General features: G+C 46.0%; 1 protein-coding gene across 4 annotated transcripts in view; it reads right to left on the bottom strand.

Moving 5' to 3' along the window:
* sdcbp2 (syndecan binding protein (syntenin) 2) overlaps nt 1-12,498 on the bottom strand; it is a 66,783-nt gene that overhangs the window by 25,065 nt on the left and 29,220 nt on the right. For 3 of the 4 annotated variants that reach the window (XR_013964031.1, XR_013964032.1, XM_080763440.1), the window contains exons 4-7: nt 12,361-12,461; nt 9,600-9,764; nt 6,620-6,784; nt 3,798-3,973 (exon numbers count right to left, since the gene is read on the bottom strand). Coding sequence is in view for 2 of the 4 variants with exons in the window: in XM_080763440.1 (XP_080619566.1) it covers nt 3,798-3,973; nt 6,620-6,784; nt 9,600-9,764; nt 12,361-12,461 (607 nt within the window). In the remaining 2 variants the exon portion in view is untranslated. The remainder of the gene's footprint in view (nt 1-3,797; nt 3,974-6,619; nt 6,785-9,599; nt 9,765-12,360; nt 12,462-12,498) is intronic. The other variant, XM_080763441.1, reaches the window with a different exon arrangement.

Here is a 12,498-nt window from a genome sequence, read left to right as displayed (position 1 = left end):
ATCAATACCAAAGTGTTTATATGCATTTTTGCCAATCACAAGCTGGAACGTCCTGGACGGACACAGAGGGACAGTCAATGTTTAGGCATCGTGTGTCGTTAACTCATTTTGACCCGAGAACGATTCTAAAAAAAAGGCTTCTAAATCGTAACAGTTTTCCCAAAAACCCATGTTTCTATAATTATGTCAGTTGGTGCTCAACTTCTTTCTTGTCAAGGACCCCCAGAAATATCTGTATTTGGCCCCCCATCTGAAAATATGTAGTTCCAGGGACCCCCCCCCCCAGAACTACCCGAATATGAATAATATATTCTTCTTTAATCAGTTTTTGTACCATTGCATCATGGACGTAACTTTATTGTAGAGCTACATGATAAAGGCAAAATACACGATTACATTTTTTTGAATTTTTTATCCCACGATTTTGTAACCCATTTTTCACCCCTGTGTCAATCATCTAATGTGATCCTGGGCTCTACACACCCTCCACCAACCTAGTCCCCATATATGGGGGACAAGGGAAGAGCAACCTAGTCCCCATATATGGGGGACAAGGGGAGACCAACCTAGTCCCCATATATGGGGGACAAGGGGAGAGCAACCTAGTCCCCATATATGGGGGACAAGGGGAGAGCAACCTAGTCCCCATATATGGGGGACAAGGGGAGACCAACCTAGTCCCCATATATGGGGGACAAGGGGAGACCAACCTAGTCCCCATATATGGGGGACAAGGGGAGACCAACCTAGTCCCCATATATGGGGGACAAGGGGAGACCAACCTAGTCCCCATATATGGGGGACAAGGGGAGACCAACCTAGTCCCCATATATGGGGGACAAGGGGAGACCAACCTAGTCCCCCATATATGGGGGACAAGGGGAGAGCAACGGACTTGAACTCATGCTTCCTTCATGCCTGAGTGTCCAAGTTGCTCCTTTACACCTGACAGGGGGGAGTTTCCCTGGTTGGACGTAGCGCGTGTCACGATTACATTTTGATCACGTCATCACAACAAACCAGAAAAGGTAACCCCCGGTTCTTTAGCTATTCAGTTTCGCCTCTAAAATCAACCGAACTAAATACCGCCAAATATGCATTTTATTTTTGCCACTAGTTTAGGTGGCCGTATATGGGGTGTATGCCTAGCATTAGGGCTTTCCAGTGACAGTAGGAGAGGTTTCAGCTGATATCTCCCAACATTCCATTGAAGAAAATGGAATTTAATGAAGAAAAAAAACAATGACAATTACTTATGTGTTTACTGTATATATTGGTTAAGAGATTATATATAGTATAGTTCAGGTCTGTTAACTTGCAAACACTGTGTGTGCGCCAAGTTAACAATTATTAGCAGAAAGTGGAGACAGTGGATTATTAGCAGAGTGGAGAGATGACCAGCAGAGGGAGACAAAGATGGAAGATGGAATTTTGCTGCCCAAAACAAAACTGCTCAGAGAGCCTATCAGGTGTGCATAAGACTTTGTTTCCTGGCTGTCAAAATAAAACCACAATAACAATCATGTCAGCTAAAAAAGTGACATTCTCGCAGTTACTGTGTTCTTCTGCATGAGGTCTGTTAACCCATTCTGACCGGGAACCCGTTTTGGTGTTAGCATCATGTTATGCTTTAGCTATTGAAAAATAGCAGATCTACAAGCTCATAGCGCGCCACCGAGTGGCGCGCTACGAGCTTGTAGGTCTGATATTTTTGAAAAATCGAAGAACGACTGACATTTTTAGAATCTGATCTCAGGTCAGAATGGGTTAACCAGACCAGTGTGTGTCCAGTGAAAATCTCGTATGAATCTGATCTCAGGTCAGAATGGGTTAATAAGTTATGAAATGTTGTAAAGGTTACCCTTTGTTGAAGGAATGTTTAAAATGGGCAAGACAAAGTTGCTGTGACTTTGACATTTTGAATGTAGTAATGTTCAGCAACTATACAGCCTAAAGGCAAAACATATTTTCTTTTTTTAAATATATTTTTTTATCCCACGATTTTGTAACCCATTTTTCCACCCCTGTGTCAATCATCTAATGTGATCCTGGGCTCTACACACCCTCCACCAACCTAGTCCCCATATATGGGGGACAAGGGGAGACCAACCTAGTCCCCATATATGGGGGACAAGGGGAGAGCAACCTAGTCCCCATATATGGGGGACAAGGGGAGAGCAACCTAGTCCCCATATATGGGGGACAAGGGGAGACCAACCTAGTCCCCATATATGGGGGACAAGGGGAGAGCAACCTAGTCCCCATATATGGGGGACAAGGGGAGAGCAACCTAGTCCCCATATATGGGGGACAAGGGGAGAGCAACCTAGTCCCCATATATGGGGGACAAGGGGAGACCAACCTAGTCCCCATATATGGGGGACAAGGGGAGAGCAACCTAGTCCCCACTTATGGGGGACAAGGGGAGACCAACCTAGTCCCCATATATGGGGGACAAGGGGAGAGCAACGGACTTGAACTCATGCTTCCTTCATGCCTGAGTGTCCAAGTTGCTCGGCAATACATATTTTCATGGGAAAGAAATGAGAATGGTGTGAGAATCGTGATCTCAATTCTTGTGGAGGAAAAAAAACATCAAGATTCACATTACATTTTGAGCAAATAATCGTGAGGTACTGGAAATTGGGAAATACTCAAGTAAAATACAAATACCTCAAATTGTACTTAAGTATAGTACTTATAAGTAAATGCACTTAGTTACTTTCCACCACTATCTCATGCATCATAAACACAGAGTTGGGGGAAAACAGCCTTTTGTTTTAGTGCCCTGACCCTAACCCTAAAGATCTGCTCTCCCATAAACATACGGTCAATTTAAAATTGTGCATTTAAGTGGTAAATGGTGAATTTATATAGCGCCCTTTACATAGATTGTGCATTACATTCACACATTCACACACACATTCATACACCGATGGTGGATGGAAACCAGGCAAGGCACCAACCAGAACATCAGGAGCAATCAGGGGTTCAGAGTCTTGCTCAAGGACACTTCGACACTAACTCTGGGGGAGCCCACAGGGTTCGAACTGGCAACCTTGCGGTTACCATCCAGACACTCTACCGCCCATCATCCGGCCCCCTGCCGCCCCTGCTGAAAAGGACCAGTGAACTTTTATCGCTGTATAATTGAAAGTGTCTTAACTGGCTGTTAAACACGACCGCTCAGGACTGCAACAGGCTGCAGAGGAACCGTTAAAACAGCAGCTAAAATCTTCGGCAGCACAGAATGACCCAGTCTCCATAACATCTACACCACTCGCTGTATGAAATAAAGCCCACAACATCATGGAAGACACCAGCCACCCCGCAAATACCCTGTTCAAACCACTCCCTTCCAAAGAACACTACCAGAGCATCAAATCTCGTACCACCGCCCGTCTCAGTAACAGTTTCTACCCCCAGGGGGCAGTCAGGCTGCTGAACAGCTGACCTTGAACTGTATTGCACTGTTTTGTCACTTGCACTTTTTTCAGTTTTTTTGTCTTTTTCTTGCACTATAGATGTTTGTTTATGTCCTGTATATGTAAGACTGAGAGTGCTCTGAGCAGAATCATTTTCATTGTATTTATACCCTGTATCTATACACATGACAAATAAACCTGAACCTGAACCTGACCTCAATGTCTTTCGAGAATAAATAAAGGTTTGAATGAATGAATGAATGAATGCGCGGTCCCCCCCTCCTCCTCCTCTCCCCCCCCCCTCCTCCCCCTCCCCCTCCCCCTCCTCCCCCTCCTCCTCCTCCTCCTCCTCCTCCTCCTCCTCCTCCTCACCTGTCGCGGACGATGAGTTCTATGCGTGTCTCTGCGGCGGCCTTCAGGGCCTTGTGGGCCTTGTCCAGGCTCCAGCCCGCACAGTTCTTCCCGTTGATCTGCAGGACCTGGTCTCCGAAACGCAGGCCCGCCAGGGCGGATGGGGAGTTGGCCTGGACCAGCTGGATGAACACGCCCTGGAGGAGGACCAGAAGACACAGAGAGTAGAAAACATTAAGACTGGACCAGCTGGATGAACACACCCTGGAGGAGGACCAGAAGACACAGAGAGTAGAAAACATTAAGACTGGACCAGCTGGATGAACACACCCTGGAGGAGGACCAGAAGACACAGAGAGTAGAAAACATTAAGACTGGACCAGCTGGATGAACACGCCCTGGAGGAGGACCAGAAGACACAGAGAGGACAAAACATTAAGACTGGACCAGCTGGATGAACACACCCTGGAGGAGGACCAGAAGACACAGAGAGTAGAAAACATTAAGACTGGACCAGCTGGATGAACACACCCTGGAGGAGGACCAGAAGACACAGAGAGTAGAAAACATTAAGACTGGACCAGCTGGATGAACACACCCTGGAGGAGGACCAGAAGACACAGAGAGTAGAAAACATTAAGACTGGACCAGCTGGATGAACACACCCTGGAGGAGGACCAGAAGACACAGAGAGTAGAAAACATTAAGACTGGACCAGCTGGATGAACACGCCCTGGAGAAGGACCAGAAGACACAGAGAGTAGAAAACATTAGACCAGCTGGATGAACACGCCCTGGAGAAGGACCAGAAGACACAGAGAGGACAAAACATTAAGACTGGACCAGCTGGATGAACACGCCCTGGAGAAGGACCAGAAGACACAGAGAGGACAAAACATTAAGACCAGCTGGATGAACACGCTCTGGAGGAGGACCAGAAGACACAGAGAGTAGAAAACATTAAGACCAGCTGGATGAACACACTCTGGAGAAGGACCAGAAGACACAGAGAGTAGAAAACATTAAGACCAGCTGGATGAACACACTCTGGAGAAGGACCAGAAGACACAGAGAGTAGAAAACATTAAGACCAGCTGGATGAACACACTCTGGAGAAGGACCAGAAGACACAGAGAGTAGAAAACATTAAGACTGGACCAGCTGGATGAACACACCCTGGAGGAGGACCAGAAGACACAGAGAGGACAAAACATTAGGAGGAAGATAAGAGGATACGTTAGGGGGCGGGGGGGAGATAACATGTTAGGAATTAAAGACAGTGGTGGAAAAAGTGCTCAATTGTTTTCCTTAAAGGACCTATAACATAAAATTCAACTTTTTCAATTTATTTTGTGTTTTTGGGGCTCCCATGTGTGTCTTCTATCCCCACAAATAACCAATTTTGAACAATCAGGCCTTCATGTCATATGGGTGTTTTAATGGAAATTGTTCTCAGAAACAGCTCGACTGATTTTGGCCTCATCGTGATGTCATCAATGTCACCCTACTTTGTATAATTCCTCCTTTTCTTCAGTCTTCAGTTGCAAATTTGCATTTCCACTTTGTTTACAATGTCCACCATTGTTGATTTTCCAAGCTGGCATGGAATGGAAACAAGCCTGGTTTTATCTAGCATGAGTATTATAATGACTCAAATATTAAATAATCTGCATATCAGCACCCCCACCACCTCAGGACATTGTGGTACTGCAGCTAAAACTGCTTTCAATGTCCAGAAAGAATTGACAAGGCTGGTTATATCAGAGTGGTGATTGAGGCTCAAACCATTAGAAATAACTTTGAGGGACATAGACAATATGATTAATAAATATTAAAAGCAGTTTTAAAATGCATGTTATTTGCGCTTTAAGCGAAAGCAGCAATACTGTACCGCATTGTAGAAGTACTCCGTTACAAGTAATACTGTACGGCACTGTACAGTATTACTTGTACAGCTATGTATATACTAGGGCTGAACTTGTGGTTAATGTACGTGGTGGTTGGGGTAGAGTGGCCGGATGGCAACCGTAAGGTTGTCAGTTCGAACCCTGTGGGCTCCCCCAGAGTTAGTGTCAAAGTGTCCTTGAGCAAAGACTCTGAACCCCCGATTGCTCCTTATGTGCTGGTTGGTGCCTTGCATGGTTTCCTCCGCCATCGGTGTGTGAATGTGTGTGTGTGTGTGTGTGAATGCAGGGTGAATGTAATGCACAATCTGCAGTATGTAAAGCGCCTTGGATAAAGGCGCTATATAAATGTAGACTGTAAAGACGAAACAGAAGTGGGGGAAGTGAGGCAACAGTCTGGCAACACAGACTAACGCTGTACTGACAGTATTCTGTCATATAATGGGGCGTGGGAGAGGGGGTGTCTTCTTCAATTCATCACACTCATTTAAAAACGATACCGGTTGCCATGACTACTGCAATCGGATACAAACTAGATAATTCACCGGCGCCACTCCCCCCAAGCAGGCTGGGAGTCTCCAAACATCTTTCCTCTTAGTTTTAGTCGACGAAAACAACACTGGCGTGAATGGGTTCCTGAAGATCCCCCCCCCCCCCCCCCCCCCCCCCCCAGTGATTGAAACGTTGAATTAACCCATTCTGACCTGAGATCAGATTCTAAAAAATGTCTGTTTGAAAATGACAGTTTTCTGAAAAATGCCATGTTTCTATGTCAGTCGTTCTTCAATTTTTCAAAAATAGCAGACCTACAAGCTCGTAGCGCGCCACTCGGTGGCGTGCTATGAGCTTGTAGATCTTCTATTTTTCAATAGCTAAAGCATAACATGATGCTATAACACCAAAAGGGGTTCCCGCCCCAAAATGGATTAATAAACTCACGTTGTCGATGGCTCGGAGCCTCAGCCCGACCTTCCCGTCCTGGTCCTTACACAGAACCACCTCCCTCAGGCCCGGGCGGATCTCCGCCCGCCGCACGCCCACGTCGGACCCCGTCACGGGCCGCACCATGCCCCCGTAGCCCCCCGCACTGGACAGCGCCACCTGCTGGAGGGAGGGAAGAGCACACGGAATAAAGCAACATAACATGTCATGGCTGAAAGTTTAAAGTTTAAAATTGGTTTTCTTTACAGAGATAAAGCTAACGTCCTGTTCCCAATGATCTGTAGGAAAAGGGTTGTTGGAGATGTCTTTATGTCAGTTTTGGATTAGGGTGATGTAATCTATGTCATGGTCCCCGTCAGCCACTCCCACTCTCCATTCCTACCCTCAGTCATTGTCACACACCTGTTTCCACCCCCTCTTCAGCCCTACAGTGCCACGCCCATTCCACACCTGTGAACACTCCTGCAATCACCCTGCTCCCGATAAAGGCCTATTCATAGTCTGGATTTACGGTGGTGGGGTGACCTGACGTCACTGAGCCGTGGTGAAGAGCAAACCACCGCCACCGCTCCAGCCCTTCTGTCTGTTTTTACTCACCACCGCTCAACGTTATTTCCGGTGGTCACCTCACCACCGGAGCGGTGGTCACCTCACCACCGGAGCGGTGGTCACCTCACCAGCGGAGCGGTGGTCACCTCACCAGCGGAGCGGTGGTCACCTCACCAGCGGACAAACAAACAAATCATTATCAAACCAGCAGACAAAGGCTCCTGCATAGTCATTATGGATAGACATCAATACCTTTTAGAAGGTGAGAGACAGCTCAACAATCAGGACCATTATAGGCAATTAGACCAACCCATTTACATGCAGACAGCTACGAAGGCCATAGCCATCATAAACAGTCTTAAGGACAAAAGGCACATAAACGCCAAACAACACCAATACTTAATAGGACAGGATAGCCCACGGGCTAGGATATTTTACCTTTTACCAAAAATACACAAAAGCCCGGATTCATGGACAATACCATATGAAATTCCACCCGGGAGACCAATTGTGTCGGACTGTGGCAGCGAGACGTATCAGACAGCAGAGTTTATTGAATATTTCCTGAACCCACTGTCGATAAAACACCCCAGTTTTATAAAAGACACTTACGATTTTGTGGACAAAATTAAAGCTATTAAAGTAGGAAAGGAGGCCCTTCTATTTTCAATAGATATAGACAGCCTCTACACAAACATTGAAACAGAATCAGGACTCCAAGCAGTCAGAGAAGTCTTTAGTAAATACCCAGACACAAGTCGACCAGAGGAGGAAATACTCCAATTACTAGACTTAAATCTAACCCAGAATGATTTTTCCTTTAACAACAAATTCTATTTACAAATCAAAGGCACGGCCATGGGAAAGAGATTTGCACCATCTTATGCAAACATTTACATGAGCATATGGGAACAGACCGCACTAGAAAAATGCAGACTTAAACCGACACATTACTATAGATTTCTAGATGATATATTTGGAATATGGGAACATAGCCAAGAAGAATTCCAGGAATTTATTGATGTTTTAAATAGCCATCATAGATCCATAACGATAAAATATGTGACACACACAGAAAGGATTGACTTTCTTGATGTAACAATCTTCAAGGGCCCAAACTTTAACACAAATGGGAAACTAGACTTAAAAGTATTCTTTAAAGAAACAGACACTCACGCCCTATTACACAAAACGTCATTCCACCCGACACACTCCTACACAGGAATAGTCAAATCACAACTACTAAGATTCCATAGGATTTGCACGCAAAGAAGTGATTTCAAAATAGCTTGTAAAACTCTATTTAATGCCCTCAGACTAAGAGGATACACTAGGACCTTCCTCCGGAAAGCCCAAAAAACCTTCTTAGAAATAAAAGTGCGAGATACAGGCCCCAAATTGGCCCTGATAACCAGTTATTCAACACAGAGCACACTAGCCAACAACAGAATAAAAAGGAATTTTGAGAACCGAACAGACGATCTTCTAAAAGATTATAAAATTATATCGGCCTACAGAAAAAATAAAAACCTTAAAGATTATCTAGTACACAGCAAGCTAAAAGAAATCAACACACCAGCACGCCAGGGACCAGAATACTTCAAACCCAAACAATTAGTAAAAAATAGAACCACAAAACGCGTCTTGGAGATTAAACAACAAATAACAGCCAGAACCAGCAACTGCATTTATTTAATCACATGTGAAAAATGTGGTTTACAATATGTCGGAGAGACAGGTAAAACAATAGGTACTAGGCTGGGACGACACAGATACAATATTAACAATGCCAAAAAGACAACCACAAGATTGGTGCAACATTTTATGGCGCACGGCATTGGAGCTCTAAAATGCGCTGGACTTCAACACAATCCTAACTGGACAGTAGGACAAAGACGTTTTAATGAAAAACAGTGGATTAAGAACCTCAACACGGATTTTCCTCGAGGCTTAAACATGCCTAAAATTAGATCTTGAACACTAAAAAACTTAAACTCAGGATTAAACTGGAGAAATCTAAAAGTGATTGGATCAGACTTCCTTCGGATACATGGCGAATGCATTTATTCCTTGCATTGTGCCTACACATGTCGCGACCTGCGGTCGCGACATGTGTAGGCACAGTGCACTGAAATCTTTTAATTCCCCCCCCCCCCCCCCAGTGATTGAAACGTTGAATTAACCCATTCTGACCTGAGATCAGATTCTAAAAAATGTCTGTTTGAAAATGACAGTTTTCTGAAAAATGCCATGTTTCTATGTCAGTCGTTCTTCAATTTTTCAAAAATAGCAGACCTACAAGCTCGTAGCGCGCCACTCGGTGGCGTGCTATGAGCTTGTAGATCTTCTATTTTTCAATAGCTAAAGCATAACATGATGCTATAACACCAAAAGGGGTTCCCGCCCCAAAATGGATTAATAAACTCACGTTGTCGATGGCTCGGAGCCTCAGCCCGACCTTCCCGTCCTGGTCCTTACACAGAACCACCTCCCTCAGGCCCGGGCGGATCTCCGCCCGCCGCACGCCCACGTCGGACCCCGTCACGGGCCGCACCATGCCCCCGTAGCCCCCCGCACTGGACAGCGCCACCTGCTGGAGGGAGGGAAGAGCACACGGAATAAAGCAACATAACATGTCATGGCTGAAAGTTTAAAGTTTAAAATTGGTTTTCTTTACAGAGATAAAGCTAACGTCCTGTTCCCAATGATCTGTAGGAAAAGGGTTGTTGGAGATGTCTTTATGTCAGTTTTGGATTAGGGTGATGTAATCTATGTCATGGTCCCCGTCAGCCACTCCCACTCTCCATTCCTACCCTCAGTCATTGTCACACACCTGTTTCCACCCCCTCTTCAGCCCTACAGTGCCACGCCCATTCCACACCTGTGAACACTCCTGCAATCACCCTGCTCCCGATAAAGGCCTATTCATAGTCTGGATTTACGGTGGTGGGGTGACCTGACGTCACTGAGCCGTGGTGAAGAGCAAACCACCGCCACCGCTCCAGCCCTTCTGTCTGTTTTTACTCACCACCGCTCAACGTTATTTCCGGTGGTCACCTCACCACCGGAGCGGTGGTCACCTCACCACCGGAGCGGTGGTCACCTCACCAGCGGAGCGGTGGTCACCTCACCAGCGGAGCGGTGGTCACCTCACCAGCGGAGCGGTGGTCACCTCACCAGCGGAGCGGTGGTCACCTCACCAGCGGAGCGGTGGTCACCTCACCAGTGGAGCAGTGGTCACCTCACCACCGGAGCGGTGGTCACCTCACCAGCGGAGCGGTGGTCACCTCACCACCGGAGCGGTGGTCACCTCACCAGCGGAGCGGTGGTCACCTCACCACCGGAGCGGTGGTCACCTCACCACCGGAGCGGTGGTCACCTCACCACCGAAAACCCAGACTATGAATAGCCCTTAAGACTGGACTCATTCCACAAACACACTGTCAGAACATTTGTTATTCTTCCCCGAGTTTCCTGGTTTTTGTCGTCTTGAAAGGTTAGATTTTTGGACTATGTTTTTTGTGCCTTGAACTCTAGTGTTTTTGCCTTTTTAGGATTCCTATAGTTTTCTTCGTACTTTTGAAAAGTTTGGAATGTTTTCTCCCGAGTTTCCTGAGCTAGCTTACAGCTACCTTTTTGTTTGTGTCCCTTAGGCTACTGCCTTGGATTTAAATTAATACTTTTGTTAATTGAACTTGCTCTTGTCCTGCATTTGGGTCCTACCCTTTGTCTCACCGTGACAATCTATAGAAACGCTAAGAGAAATGTTGTGTAGTTTAGGGGAGGGAGGGAGGTAGGGAGGGATGTTGGGATGGAGGGAGGGAGGTTTAGAGCACACAGAATAAAGCAACATAAAAGGTCATGACTGAAAGTTTAACCCGAGCTTAACTCTACAAAATGTCTTCTAAATCATGACAGTTTTCTGAAAAAGAAACCTGTGTTTCTAATATCAGTGGTTCTCAAACTATTTCAGGTCAAGGACCCCCAGAATTATCTTTATTTGACCATCTTAAAATACGTTGTTCCAGGGACCCCCCCAGAGGCAAAGACGTGAGTTAAAAAAAAATGTGAAAAAATATATATTCCAAATTTGTGCCACATTTTTAATGATTTTTCAAAAAATAGCAGATCTATATTGCTATTCAGTGATGTAATCTATATAAATGCTGCGCATCTACCCCCAGATACAGTTATTATCACTCAGCACTTATATTTATCCCTGGTGAAAGATACTCACCATGTTACCCTCCATGACAGGACTCTTCCCTCTCTGAGAGGAGATCCAGGCACCGGTTTATTTATTTAAACTAAGCTATCGAAGGGAAAGTCACCACCCTAACACCACGTTGCTGCTAAACTGGAACAGAAATACTCGTCAGACCCGTTCACAAGTGAAGGGAATTGCGCCCCCTGTTGAACAGACCTGGAGGAGACCCGTTGTTGATCCAGGCCCTCTTGAACATGTTTTTACTACTTCGGGGGTTGAGATTTCTTATCACCTCCTTCACTCATATTTGATTCTCTTGGCGTTGATAGTACTTTTGATAGCACTTTAAAGGTCAATCTGATTGACTGTTTTTCTCAGTTTATCTTCGTTTCATTTTCTCAATTGTTTGGAGCACACGCAGACGCGTGTCTCTCCAAACGGAAGTTGAGAATCACTCTACAGCTCTAAGCGTGTGTGTGTGTGTACGCGTGCGTGTGTGTGTGTGTGTGTGTGTGTGTGTGTGTGTGTGTGTGTGTGTGTGTGTGTGTGTGTGTGTGTGTGTGCGTGTGTGTGTGTGTGTGTGTGTGTGTGTGCACGCGTGCGTGTGCATGTGATGATTCAGCCATTGCTTTTTCAAGTGTCTTTGTTACAAAACCAAAGAGTAGAGAATCCAGAATCCATTGAAAGGTCGCAGAGAGAGCCTTGTCATGCGCGCGTGACGCGTGACACACACACACACACACACACACACACACACGCACACACACACACACACACACACACACACGGAAGTTGAGCAGAGAGCTCACACCCTCCTACACGCGGCTCCTCCAGGCTTGTGATGAGTCAGTTTGTAACGTCTAGGAGGAGAACGGAGCTGATCACCGTCCGTCTCTAAACGTGCTCCGCTGCTATGAATCGCTGGGCGCTCTGATTCAATGGATTAAATAAACCCCGGGGCATTCAGGGTGTTTTAACTTACACTGTCAGCCACCGGTACCAGCGCCAGGTTCCTCTGGACCTCGTCGCTGTTCAGGCTCAGGCCCATGTAGTCTCCCAGCTCCTGGAGGTCTGGGTAGAGGGCTGGGGTTGGAGGGGACAGAGAGAGAAGAGAAAACAT

The sequence above is a fragment of the Protomyctophum bolini genome, assembly GCF_963924005.1.
Source record: "Protomyctophum bolini genome assembly, chromosome: 5".
In the NCBI taxonomy this organism is placed as follows: Eukaryota; Metazoa; Chordata; class Actinopteri; order Myctophiformes; family Myctophidae; genus Protomyctophum; species Protomyctophum bolini.
Note: the sequence above shows the minus strand (reverse complement) of the source record. Positions and strands in the feature narration are given on the sequence as shown.